Below are 14,730 nucleotides of genomic sequence, written 5' to 3'. Positions count from 1 at the left end.
AAAAATATTTTAGCAAATTTGAAAAATATTTGCTAAAAATATTTTAGCAAATTTGAAAAATATTTGCTAAAAATATTTTAGCAAATTTGAAAAATTTGAAAAATACAATTAATTGTGAAGCTGACTCAGAGGCTGCTTTTTTAAAATATCCAGACCTTCAAATTATTAAAAATGTGAAAATAGAGAAAATTATTTTTAAAATATTTATATTATTGAGACCTCCCACTACATCAGATTTAGTTCAAGATTTCTAAGACAATGGAACCCTCAGTGGAATGAAGACCAAAATGGGTACTAGAAATAAAGGTGGACATTGTTTTTTTCCATCTAACTTTTGCCAGATGGTCTTATATGTCTTTTGTGTAATAACTTTGTAATAACAAAAACCTATGAGATATATACTTACATCATTCCAGTGACATGGAGATATTACTGAGATAAGAGAGGTTCAATAATGTGCTCAGTCAGTGGAATTTATTGAATCCAGAGCTTGATGTCTCCTCTGCCATGGAGAGAAGACAGAGCTCTAAGCACCATGAGAAATGAAGGCAGATGGAGAATTTTAAGTTCTGCTCCGTCCTTTTGCATGTAATTCAGTTTTCATATTTGTAAGATTAAATCAAGGGGTAAAAAGTACTTTACCCTGGAACATCTGCAGAACAACTACCTGGCACTATCATGAAAATTTAAAAGTAACTTTTTTTTTTTTTTTTTTTTTTTTTTTTAAGAGGCAGGGTCTTACTCTCACCCAGGCTGGAGTGCAGTGGCGTAATCATAGTTCACTGCAGCCTTGAGCTCCCTGGCTCAAGCAGTCTCCCACCTCAGCGCCCTGAGTAGCTGGGACTGCAAATGTGTACCACCATGCCTAGCTAATTTTTTTATTTTTTGTAGAGATGGGGTCTCACTGTGTTGCCAGGCTGGTCTCAAGTGATCCTCCTGTTTTGGCCTTCTAAAGCACTAGGATTACGTCCTGAGCCACCATGCCCAGCCGAGAACTTTTTTAAATTCCAAGTTTTATTCTTGTTTGTCGATCCCAAGGTAGGTCAACATTTGAGGCGATGGCACTTTTACTTCTTTGGCTTTGGTAGCTTCTAAGCCTTCTGTTTTTTTAAATATGAACGGCAGTGGTCTTTTCTACTTAGGCAATTTAAGTTGTCATCTTTTGATGAATGTATTTAAAGCTAAAAGCTTTTTCCTTCTGTGGAGAAAAAACTATGATTAAATCAAATGATTCATACAGGACACTGTCACAAAACCACTCAACAATGAGTTGACTGATTTTAATGCATGTTCCTAATGTTTAAAATTAACGTTTATAATTCTCTGATATTTATTTATTGTAGGATGTAATTAAAACCATTGTGCAGAGTGGTGGCATCAAGCATTTAGTTACCATGGCAACTAGTGAACATGTAATAATGCAGAATGAAGCCCTTGTTGCTTTGGCATTAATAGCAGCTTTAGAATTGGGTAAGTACCCCAGTGACAAACTTATTTTCTTCTATTTTTATCTTGGATGAAAGGAAGCATAGAAGTGGAGTTGAAGTCAGACAGAACCTTGACTGGAAGCATTTTACTAGTGTCTATACCATTCTCTGAATCTATGGAAATCATTCCGTATAGGTTGTTACAGCTGTCCCCTTTGGCTGTGTTTTTGGTAACATTTTTAGGGCAATGCGTTAAGATAAGTTTAACTTTTAAATAATGTCTCAAGTTACAGCCGCTTAGAGAATAGAGAAAACATTTTCAGCAGGCTTCACAGAGAAACCAAACAATATTTAGAATACGACAGCATATGAAGAGTCTGCTACTCTCCCCGTGACCCAGGCTTTCTCTTCCATCTCTGCTCATTCTCTCTACTACCAATTCTTTCTTGCTGTTCTTCTTCATCACCGTGACTTCTGTTGCTTGGTAGCATTGCCTTACTCTAATGTCTTATCTTCTGTGTTACTCTTCTGTGTGTTTTGCATTCAGAACTCCCCCAAAGCAGAGGCTAAATAATTTCATTAGTTTCAGTTTAACATAGCATTTTTTGTTTGTTTGTTTGTTTGTTTGGGACAATCTTGCTTTGTCACCCAGGCTGGAGTGCAGTGACGCAATCTCAGCTCACTGCAACCTCCGTGTCCTGGGTTCAAGCAATTCTCGTGCCTCAGCCTCCCGAGTAGCTGGGATTACAGGCATGCACCACTGCGCCTGGCTAATTTTTGTATGTTTCATAGAGACGGGGTTTCACCATGTTGGCCAGGCTGGTCTTAAACTCCTGACCTGAGGTAATTCACCCACTTCAGCCTCCCAGAGTACTGGGATTACAGGCGTGATCCACCATGCCCGGCCCTAACATAGCATTTCTAATGGGCAGAATTCATCATGAGAAGCTAATTCATAGGCATCTGGTTTATGAATAGCATCAACTAGATGGCTTAGGAGCCAACCCAAGACAGTCAGCCAGGGATGGTATAATAGAGTCACATGGCCTGTGGTTAAAGCCTAAGGCTGCTTTACACAAAGAGGACTTTACACTTAGTAGGGATGTCCTATCCAATTCAAAGCCATTTGGATAAATACTGTTAACTGATAGCCTCTTAATTCCCACTGATGACTTATATCCATAATTCTCACACTGGGGCGAATGGACCCTCCAACCCCAGTTCCAGGAAGAGGAAACACTCATGTATTTTTTTATGTGCATAGAGTGTGTAATGATCAAGTCAAGGTGTATAGGATATCCTTCTCCTTGAATGGTCTATTGTTGACTGGAAGCCTTACCAATAACAGTCAGTGAACACATATTTTGTATATTATATACTATATTCTTATAATAAATCTAGAGAAAAGAAAATGTTAAGAAAATCATAGGGAAGAGAAAATATATTTACTGTTTATTAAATAGAAGTGGATTATCAAGAAGGTCTTGATCCTTGTCTTCACATTGAGTAGGCTGAGGAAGGGGAAGAACAGAAGAAGGGGCTTAGTCTTGCTCTCTCAGGGATGGCAGAAGAGAAGAAAATCCAGGTATAAGTGAACCCACACAGTTCAAACCTATGTTGTTCAAGGGTCAACTGTATATTCTTTGGTGAAATGCCGATTTTTGTCTTTTACCCTGTTTTGGTTTTTTTTGTTTTGTTTTGTTTTGACTATTGAGTTTTGAGAGTTCTTTATATATTCTAAAAGTTTATAGTTCTATATTTTACATTTAAGTCTGTAATCCATTTTGAGTTAATATCGGTGTAAGGTATGAGGTTTAGGTTAGGGTTCATTTTCTTTGTCCCATGGATGTCTAATTGTACTAGCACCTTTTGTTGAAAAGCTTTCTTTCCTCCACTGAACTGATTTTGTACCATTATCAAAAGTCAGTTGAGTGTATATATGTGAGTCTATTTCTGGGTCTTCTACTATTCAGTGCCTTCGACGTAAGTGTCTATGTTGCCACCAATAATATGCTATCTTGATTACTGTAGCTATAGAGTAAGCCTTAATACTGGATAGAGGACTTTCTCACACTTTATTCTTCTTTATCAAGATTGTTTTAGCTATTTTAGGGCCTGTGGCTTTCCATATAAGTTTTAGTGTAAGGTTGTCTATTTTCTATAGAAAATCTTGCTAGGATTTTGATTGACATTGCATTGAGTCCTTATCTTTTACTTGTGGAGGAAATTATGTGATTTATAGGATTCGCTCCAAAATAATTTGAGATGGTTGAAAGTAGGTGAATGAGACAGATTGGCCATAATTCTTTAAGGTGATAAGTGCATAATGTATATTATTATACCATCTTTTCTGATTTTGCATGTGTTTAACATTTTCCATAATAAAAAGTTTAATTGTCTCATATTAAAAGAAATGTGTTAGTATTAAATATTAAGCTCAAACACCTGAAATGTCTACTGAAATCTAGTTCTGTTTATTCTTTTCACGTGGTCTGAATTTAATATTATTTTTCTGGGTCATTATTATTTATCAGTTCCATTTGGAAGGTTTCATATGGTCAATTTCTGGAAAAGGAAGCAGCGTTTATCCTGAGGGTACTGGGTTCATACACAGTAGATATAACTTACACTTTGTTTTATTTTGTAGGCACTGCTGAGAAAGATCTAGAAAGTGCTAAACTTGTACAGATTTTACATAGACTGCTAGCAGATGAGAGAAGTGCTCCTGAAATCAAATATAATTCCATGGTCCTGATATGTGCTCTTATGGGATCTGGTAAGTATTCTTCTGTCATCTGATGTCCATAAACATATGGTTCACATTAAATATTAAACATGGAGTAATAGTAGATGATGGCTTTGGGTTTTAAAGCCATTAGAAATTAGTTTATGGAGGTTATAAGATTTCTTTTTTCCCCTGTTACTGTAACCACTCATTTCTTTATGGTGATAACATTGAAAATCTCTTCTAGCTGTCTTGAAATATACACTACATTGGTATTTTCTAGCCATCCAACTGTATAATAGATAGAATTACTTTTCACTTAAGATATTCCCAAAAGATTCTTACTACAATAGAAAGTATCATATAGTGAATCTAGATAACATTCAGTATTGCAAAATCAGTAAGTCTCATGAACCCTAAAATGTTATTTTATAGCAAGCACAGGTTCTGATTTTGTATGCCATAATATTAACTAAGGAATTTGTTTAGGAGGCCAGGCACAGTGGCTTATGCCTGTAATCCCAGCACTTTGGGAAGCTGAGGTGGTGGATCACTTGAGGCCAGGAGTTTGAGACCAGCCTGGCCAACATGGTGAAACCCTGTCTCTACTAAAAATACAAAAATTAGCCGGGAGTGGTGGCACACGCCTGTAGTCCCAGCTACTCAGGAGGCTGAGGCAAGAGAATCGCTTGAACCCAGGAGGCAGAGGTTGCAGCCGAGAGATTCTGCCACTACTCCAGCCTAGGCAACAGAGCAAGACTCGGTGTCAAAAAAAAAAAAAAATTGTTCAAGAAATCATTGGTATATCTTCTATGGACATTGGCATATCTTAGTATATGTTCTGTGGACACTTGAAAAGAGTGTGTATTGTGCAGTTATTGGGTACTGTTGTATAAATGTGAATTTGATTCTGTTGGTACTAGTGTCAAGTTTCCTGTATTCTTGCTAGTTTTCCAGTTAATTGTTCTGTCAATTGTCGAGAGAAGGGTGTTGAAGTTTCCCGCTATAATTGTAGATTTGCCTATTTCTCCTTTCTGTTCTGTCCATTTTTGCTTAACATAATTTTCAGCTCTGTTGTTAGGTACCTACACCTTTAGGATTGCTGTGCTTTCTTGAGGGATTGACCATTTTATCATTATATAATGTACCTCTCTCTGGTATTTTGCTTTGCTCTCATCAACTTTATCTGACTTTAACATAGCTACTTCTGCTTTTTATTATTATTACTATTTTATTTTCTTTCATGTGCCACTACAGGAAGCCATCCTATTTTCTTTTGAATAACATTCACATGATCTTTTCCCACTCTTTTAGTTTCAGTCTGCTGTATTGTATTTGAAGTGAGTTTCTTGTATGCAGCCCAAAGTTGTATCATTTTCTAATCTACTCTACCAGTCCCTTTTGTGTATTTAGACCATTTACATTTAATGGGATGACTGATATGGCTCAAGTGTGCAATCTTATTTTTGTTTTCTGTTTGTCCCATTTCTTCTTTCTTTTCTTTTTTTTTTTTGAGACAGAGTCTCACTCTGTTGCCCAGGCCGGAGTACGATGATCTCGGCTCACTGTTCTTTATTTCTGACTTCCTATGGGTTAAACATTTTTTAGTCATTTACATTTATTCTTCCTCATACATATATATATATATATATGTATATATATGTGTGTATATATATATATATATTTTTTTTTTTTTTTGGTGACAGAATCTTGCTCTGTTGCCTAGGCTGGAGTGCAGTGGCGTGATCTTGGCACACTGCAACTTCCGCCTCCAGGGTTCAAGTGATTCTCATGCCTCAGTCTCCCGAGTAGCTGGGATTACAGATGCCTGCCACATCACACCTGGCTCATTTTTGTATTTTTAGTAGAGGCGGGCACTCTGTTGCCCAGGCTGGTCTTGAACTCCTGACCTCAGGTGATCTACCTGCCTTGGCCTCCCAAAGTGCTGGGATTACAGGTGTGAGCCACCACGCCAAGCCTCTCATATATATCATTCTTAAATATTTCTTCCACATATATTAGAATCACATTAGACAGTGTTACAACTTTTCTTTCAACCACCAAACATATTTCAGAAAACTCTTTGAAAGAGAAGGGAAGCCTATTGTATTTACTCACATTTTTAGATTTCTTATTTTTGTTATATCATTCCCTTTCTGTTTAGAGAACTTCCTTTAGCCATACTGCTAGCAACAAATTTTTAGCAAAAAAAAATTTTTTTCTTTCGTAATGAAAGGGAAATGACATTCTCAAATGAGAGAAAATGGGTATAGGATTCTGGATTCACAGTTCTTTTCTTTCTTTACTTGAAAACTATTGTGCCACTTTTTTCTAGCCTCCCTGGTTTCTGATGAGAAATCCGCTGTGTTCCTATGTGTGTTTTTTTCCCCTGTAGGAAACGTGTCATTTTTGTCTCTCAGGACTTACTTTGCGTTTAGTATTCAGAAGTTTGACTATGATGTGTCTTGGCGTGAATTTCTTTGGGTTTATCCTGTTTGAGTTTGCTCAGCTTCTTAAATTGATAGGTTTATGTCTTTTGCTAAATTGGGAAGTTTTGACTGTTACTTCTTCAGGTACTTTTCAGCCCCATTCTGTCCACTCTTTCCAGACCTCTGATGACACTGATGTGAGATCTTTAATTATAGTCTTGTAGGCCCCTGAGGTTTTGTTCTTTTTTACCCCCAGATTATTTTCTTTCTGTTGTACAGACTGAGGAATTTCTATTGTTTTATCTTGGAAGTTCTCTGATTACTTTCCTTGTCCCCTCTATTCTGATGTTGAACCTATTTTTATTTCAGTTATATATTTTAGTTCAAAAATTTCCATTTGCTGCTTCTTTATATCTTCTATTTCCTTGCAGAGACTTTGAGTCTTTTCCATTTGTTTAGGCATTTTTAGAATTGTGGTAAAATATACAAAACATAAAATTTACTGTTTTAACCTTTTTTAAGTATATAGTTTAATGGCGTTAAGAACGTTGCTGTGCAATGACCACCAGCATCCATCTCCAGAACCACCTTCATTTTCCCAAACCGAAACTCTGTACTCATTGACCAATAACTCCCCATTTACCCCTCCCCACAGCCTCTGGCAATCACCATTTATTTTGTGTCTCCATCATTTGACAACTCTAGGCACCACATATATGTGGAATAATCAACTTTTGTCCTTTTTTGTCTAGCTTATTTCACTTAGGTCTTTAAGGCTGATCTGCATTGTAGCACATGTCAGAATTTCATTTCCTTTTAAAGCTGAATAATTTTCCATCATATGTATATATCACATTTTGTTTATCCATTCATCAATTCATGGACATTTGGGCCATTTCCACCTTTTGGTTTTTGTGAATAATGCTGCTGTGAACATTGGTATACAAATATCTCTGAGTCTCTGCTTTTAATTATTTTTGGTATATACTCAGAAGTGGAATTGCTAGATCATATGATCATTCAATGTTTAATTTTTTGATTAAATACTGTTTTTATTAAATAGTCTCATACTCTTTTTCACAGTGGCTGGACCATTGTACATTTCTACCAGCAGTACACATGGATTATAATTTCTCAACATCCTCATCAATATTTGCTGTGTTTTAGTAATGGCCAAACTTATGAGTGTGAGGTGGCATCTTACTGTGGTTTTTATTTGCATTTCCCTAATGATTACTGATGGGAATCTTTTCATGTGTTTGTGGGCCATTTGTATATCTTCTTTGGAGAAATGTCTATTCAAGTCTTTGCCCATTTTTAGAATTGAAGGGTTTGTTGTTGTTGTTGTTGTTGTTGTTATTGTTGAGTTGTAAGAGTTTTGGTTTTTTGAGATGGAGGTTCGCTCTTGTTGCCCAGGTGGGAGTGCAATGGCGTGATCTCGGCTCACTGTAACCTCTGCCTCTCAGGTTCAAGCGATTCTCCTGCCTCAGCCTCCTGAGTAGCTGGGACTACAGGCATGCACCACCATGCCCAGCTAATTTTGTATTTTTAGTAGAAACGGGGTTTCTGCATGTTGGTCAGGCTGGTCTCAAACTCCTGACCTCAGGTGATCCACCCACCTTGGCCTCCCAAAGTGCTGGGATAACAGGCATGAGCCACCATGCCTGGCCCAAGTTGTAGGAGTTTATACCAGTACCCCACTATTTTGATTATTATAGCTTTGTAGTAAGTTTTGAAATCAGTTAGTATGAGAACTCCAGCTTTGTTCATTTTCAAGATTGTTTTGGAGATTTAGGAGCAAGGTCCCATCTTTAAACTTTTTTCTTTTAATTTAAAAAAAAAAAGAAGTTTTAATTATTTTTTTTATTATAATACCTTCCTAAGAAAGACATTGCTAGGCTACTGCTATGTCTTTTTCCAGAGTTGTTTCTAGTTTTATAGCTTAGTCTTGCCAAAATAAACATTTTGGGTATATGTTTTGGATAGATTGTATAATAATATTAGAACAACCTAACAGAATCATATCTGTTTTTTGTTTTGTTTTTTGTTTTTTTTTTTTTTTTGTCTTCCAGAATCTCTACACAAGGAAGTACAGGATTTGGCTTTTCTAGATGTCGTATCCAAACTTCGCAGTCATGAGAACAAAAGTGTTGCCCAGCAGGCCTCTCTCACAGAGCAGAGACTTACTGTGGAAAGCTGAGAACTGCCCGATACACGGCATCATCCCACCTCTAATTTCCCCTCTGTCCTCCATCCAGCGGCTTCTTCCGCTTCATTCTCTACCATACCACTTGTGCATGCATGTAATGGTCTAATACCAGTTGAAGAACTGCTGTAGGTACCTCCCTAATAAGATTTCTAAACCCATAGTTAGTGTGATCATGACTTTGTCAAAGGCAAGTCTCCACCCATAACTGTTCTCTTGTATCCCTGTTGCTTGAGCTACATTAAGTAGAATGTGCATGTTGTAGTCCTATGATGATGTAAACTTGGTACTACATAATGACTTGCTCCACACATGCAGTAAACTACATAATGATGTACTGGTAAACTAGAAACAAAGAATGCAGCAGGATCTGTCCAGCATATTAAAGATGAAACTGAATTGGAAAAATAGCTCCATTTTTTGGTGCTTGGGAAGCACAGTGACCAAAAAAGCTGTATGGCTGCTTATTCATTAGTCTTTCCTACTAATGTCAAACCCATGGTACCTAGAGTTAAATAAAATTCCAATGCCCTTACTCTTTAACCTATTGTTTCTCCTTTTTCCTTTGTAGACTATTGAAACTGCCACAAACTTGGCAAGACTTTCTGAGGTTTCTGATTCCATATTTAATTGACTATTATCAATAGCCTGATATTGAAAAACATTTGTAGTTTTCAGTGTGAAACTAAGGGGTTGAAGAATCACTATTGGGTTTTGCCTGTATTTTAGATTCCGATACATCTGCTGTTTCACTCAGGAACTACTTCTACCAGTTAATCAGCATTATCCAGCACTTGTCTTTAAAAGTCATTTGGCACTTGTTTGTTTTCAACAGAGACAATTGAGTATAGTTTATTGAAGAATGGATTTTTTTTGCTGTTTTTCATCATTCAGCTAGAAAGTGAGAAGTTTTATCTTCCATGGTCCTTTTAAATCTTGTTAGAACTAGCAGGACGTAGGTGGAAAGATGAAGAAATAAGTTTGTCTAGACTAAAGAAAGGAAAGCAGGTTATAAAAGCCATAGTAGCCAGTCCAGTTTATTCTGCAGATGGCCTCATACCAATCGCTGTTAGTTTCCCACCTCCACTTTCCCACTGAGAACTGCAGCAATTTTAAAGGATATGAAAAAGCCAAGACTCAAGAGATGAGAAGACCCCGTTGGCGAAATATAGTGTACTCTTCACTGCCACTGCCACCACCAAATGGGTTTTTAGAGCTTTGAAACACAATCTTTGTAAATTAATGAAAACCTCCCTGTGACCCACCTGCCTTCTCCCCATACCCAAATTTGACCACTACTGGCCTAAAGGCAAGATGGGCTTCGATATAGAAGGACTGCAGGACAGTAGAAAGGGCTGCCACGGAGGTGACAAGAGCTCCTTCCTCTCCAACATGTGATACTACACATCTCTGTGGGTGATCTAAGTTGGACTTTTGACTCTAAAACAGCTATAATCCAAGAAAGGTAAAATTCTAATGGAGGTAAAGAATCCTGACTGATTGTTCCCTTTGATGTCCAAATAAGGGACTGTCGTGAGTACTTATGCTACACTTACTATAAGAATGATATTATTTGTCTTTCTCCTGGGCTGGATAGCGGACTATATTTTATTATAGGCTTTGAGAGACATCTGTCATGTTGCATAACTGTTCATATTAATAACTTAATAAATAGTATATGAAGCTATAATGGCATCATTTGGTTTTTTTCGTATATTTTATCTATATTTCCAACTCTTAGAATAGGGCTTGCTATTGATGTTCAACAAATATTTGTTGACTGAATGAATGAATCCTGCGTCCATGAAGTTTCCAGACTGCCTGAACTAATTCCAGAAAGATAGACTGACTGACTGATAGAGAGTTTGAGATTTGATAGTTTGTCTGACTTTAGGGAAAAAATTTTAACAAAAGCATCCTAAAATCATAGACGTGAGAGAAGTTACCATCTAGGCCAGCTACCAGCCATCAATTTGCTAATATGCTAGGAACTCCCATCTCCAACAAAATAAAGTGCAATTCAGAGTACTCATCATTGTATAGAAAGACCAGAAGGCTGCGATGGGGGCTACCAAATTATATGGTACACTGATGTGCCATTGCAGTGGATGGGAGAGTCTATAGACTGTACTCTCCCTTATCTCCTACTAAATCTTAGTCCTGGAGACCACTATTAAGTTAGTTTGCTACCCACTAAGAGTACATTCCAAGGGAGACGACGGGAGGAAAGAATAGCACAACAAAGCTCTAACTGTCCATCTTGAGCCAGTACTAGAACATAGATGAAAAGCGCAGGAATTCAAGCAAAGAAGATGCCTGAGTGCAATGCACTAGAATACCCCTTTTCCCCCAGCCCTGTTAGCAACTTGGAGTCATGTCAACCCACCCGACTAGACTGTAACCTCATTGTGCTCAAAGCAAACACTAGCCCATAATCCAGTGTTTTCCTTGATTAAAAAAAACATGTTTTGAGCCTACTGTCTGATAAGAATGGAGACACAGAAGAAAACTTTTTCATCTAAAATGATTTATTGAATGGAATAGAATGCAGTTCTCATATGCAAGCATTAGTCTGAAGGGTTCTGAAAAATGCTACATGTGAAGAATTCAAAAAGAAATGCTCTTTGGTATAATTAGGAGGCTTATTATCTAATTCTCTTGAACATACTGGGTGAGGATATCTAGATATTAAGACATTTACTTAGGTGAGCATTACCCTTTGTATCCAGCTGTTACTGGAATCAGTAAGCTTAAAAGCCAGTTAACATTAGGACACTATAACATTTATATTATACAAGTGTCTATTAAAAAGCATGTAATAATATTTGGGATGAATCTATAGCTGTAGCCAGGAAAACTGAGGTCTTTTTTCACAGGTGTGATCTCTAACTTTGCCTACATACGTACATACATATAAATAATATGCCATGTAACTTCGCTCTGTTGTCCAGGCTGGAGTGCAGTGGCACAATCTCGGCTCACTGCAACCTCTGATTTCCAGGTTCAAGCGATTCTCCTGTCCCAGTCTACCAAGTAGCTGGGATTACAGGCGTGCGCCCTGACGCCTGGTTAACTTTTGTATTTTTAGTGGAGACAGGGTTTCACCACGTTGACCAGGCTGGTCTTGAACTCCTGACCTCAAGTGATCCACCTGCCTCGGCCTCCCAAAGTGTTGGGATTATAGGCGTATGTTTTATAGGTGTGTCCGACTCAAGTGTTACGTACTTTAAAAGGGTGATACAGTGCGAAGAGTACTGTCTTATCTATAGTCATATCCTGGGTCTGTTACATACCAGCTGTGTGACCATAGCCAAGTAAACTTAAACTCTTTGGGCCTGATTCTCAATAGGACAAGTTTAATAATCCCTACTTCCCTTAGGATTTTCATGACAATTGAAACTTTTAGACATTCAAGACAAGGTGAGATGGAATTGTGATATCTTAGGGCCTAACCTGTATACTCCTCTCTCACTGCTGCAGGATTCCCAACTAAAAGGATTCAAAAAACAACCCTCAAACAGAAAATAGTATACCTATTAATAGTTTGTAATGTAGAAACAAAACGACTCACGCCTGTAATCCCATCTACTTGGGAGTCTGGGACAGGAGAATCGCTTGAACCTGGAAAGTGGAGGTTGCAGTGGGCCGAGATTGTGCCACTGCACTCCAGCCTGGATGACAGAGGGAGACTCCGTCCCAAAATAAAAATTAAAAAAAACTTTTAATGAAATTGAGCTTTTTAGCTGTAGCCACAGAGATTCTGTCTAACACTTTGAAAATGGACAATACACATCTGTCTCCTATTTATAACACTGAACAGGAACTTAATATGATGACAATTCATTTTTATATATTGGAACCAAAGTATCAAATCAAACTTAAGCCAGGTAGGTACTGCTGCCTGCGGTTCTTCTGACCTTTGCTCTCTTGATCTGGTGGTCTTCTCTGGTCTACCAGCAGGAAGCCCAGAGAAGGTCAGCACCTCTGACCTTGACCTCCCTTCAGGGAGGTTCTGCTCAGCATGTTGGTGCTTAGTTCCTTTATGTCTAGCATAGGCACATCAGACAGATGCCTAAAACACTTAGAACTTAGGAAGGAAGGGATGATTGAATACAATTATAAGATGATATGAGAAAATATTAACCAGAGGAGCTTTGACTTCAGACTCATCTTTGGAGGAACCCAAAATAGTTCCTAATTTCAGTTAAAGCCAACTATCGGTAGACAGTTCCGTTGCCCCACCCTCCCTTTTCTCAAGTTTCCAGAATGCAACCCACTCTCCACCATGCTTCTCCTACCATGACTTCCTTTTTTGTGTAGGTAAGAAAAGTAGAAGACGTGTTAATGAATCATATTCTGCTCTTTTCACCCACACAGCCTCATCCCCTAGTACCCAGCAGAAGTTAGAGGAAGTAACACAGCAGAGTGTCCATGTAGATACATCATATCCCAAAGTAATAACTATTAAGTCCTCTGCTTCCCACTTGCCTATTTCTTGTCCTCTTGTTACCCTATCACGATTGTGAAACGCAGCGACTTCCCCTAAGCCACAAGTGAGAACAAGATGTTCACTGACCTGAGAAAACCATCTGACAAAAATTCATTTCCTGTTAATAAGAAAACAGCTTGGCATTTGTGTTATAATATGATCTGACAGTTAGTTCATAGAAAGCATGCTTTGTTGTACCTGTGCCTAACGTCTGACGCAAAGCTTCAGAATGATGTTCTGGCATGCTTTCCCACAGCATTTGGCCAGTGTGTATTTTACATGGTTGAAGCATTGTGCCATGTGTAGCTATATCCTTTTTTCCCCCGACTTAAGAATTTCTCACGTTACTAAGAACTCAAGTTTTTATAAACCTCTTTTTTAATGGCTGCATATATTTTGTTCTTTGTTGTGTTCTTTGTGGTTTTGAGACGGGGTCTTGCCCAGGCTGGAGTGTAGTGGTGCAATCTTGGCTGACCACAGCCACAACCTTCTGGGCTCAACTGATACACCTCAGCCTCCCTAGTAACTGGGACCACAGGCATCACCACTATGCCAGGCTGCTTTTTTTTGTTTTTATTTTTTTAATGTTGCAGAGATGAAGTCTCGCTTTGTTGCCCGGGCTAGCCTTGAATTCCCAGACTCAAGCGATCCTCCCAAAGTGCTAGAATTATAGGCATGAGTCACCATAATCCCATATTCTTTAATTATATGGCTGTACCAGAATCTTACTTAACCTTTTCCTGCATCTAGACATTCAAGATATATTCTAGTTTTAAAAAAACAAACCCCAAATGCTAGGTTGTGTGTGTTTTCAGGTGCTAGGGTAGTTCCTCAACTAAAACCTATCTGACTTGCCAGTCCGTCTATTTTCTGCCCCTAATTGTTAAATCGAAGGCCCCAGTCCTTTCTTCCTCAGGGATCCTGATCAATTCCTCAGTGTGGCAGAGCTGCACTGCCCTGCCCAGCCTCTGTGCAACCCTTCCTGATGCACCCTTACTTTTCGTCACCTCTTTAACACTCTACTCCAGCCAAGCCCTCCCCACTCTCCCAAGGGAACCCACAACAGCACCTCCTGGTGGGCAACCAAGCGTTACATCACTTATATCCACTCAACATCTACCACCCGCCCGTTACCAAATGTATCAGAGTGGGTCCAGAGTGTATCAGAAGAGGTATAGAGCACACCTACAAGTACCTATGGAACTGATGTTTAGCTAATTGGAGTCTAATTGCCTCTTAGCACTGCCATCAACTGCTAGCAACATATTTGCACCTCTAACCAAACCTGTGAACCACCACTGATTTCTTCCAAGCTGATAAACACTCTCCAGGCAGCACTCACATGGAGAGGGGAGGGAAGGAGTGGAGAGCCTTTTCTTCCAAAAGAGTCATCATGAAACACTCTTCATGCTCTTCATGATTCTATCACCTGGCCAACCCGTTTCTTCCTCTAT

General features: G+C 38.4%; 1 protein-coding gene across 1 annotated transcript in view; it reads left to right on the top strand.

Moving 5' to 3' along the window:
• Window positions 1–10,473, top strand: part of RAP1GDS1 (RAP1, GTP-GDP dissociation stimulator 1) — a 143,405-nt gene extending 132,932 nt beyond the window's left edge. Inside the window, exons 11-13 of the mRNA XM_011967247.1 lie at window positions 1,344–1,470; window positions 4,075–4,203; window positions 8,654–10,473. Of these exons, the coding sequence (XP_011822637.1) occupies window positions 1,344–1,470; window positions 4,075–4,203; window positions 8,654–8,781 (384 nt within the window). The 3' untranslated portion in view covers window positions 8,782–10,473. The remainder of the gene's footprint in view (window positions 1–1,343; window positions 1,471–4,074; window positions 4,204–8,653) is intronic.
• Window positions 10,474–14,730: the final 4,257 nt, after the last annotated feature.

This window comes from Mandrillus leucophaeus, unplaced genomic scaffold, assembly GCF_000951045.1.
Source record: "Mandrillus leucophaeus isolate KB7577 unplaced genomic scaffold, Mleu.le_1.0 Scaffold795, whole genome shotgun sequence".
In the NCBI taxonomy this organism is placed as follows: Eukaryota; Metazoa; Chordata; class Mammalia; order Primates; family Cercopithecidae; genus Mandrillus; species Mandrillus leucophaeus.
The sequence above is the reverse complement of the archived record's forward strand: the minus strand, read 5'-3'. Positions and strand labels throughout refer to the sequence as shown.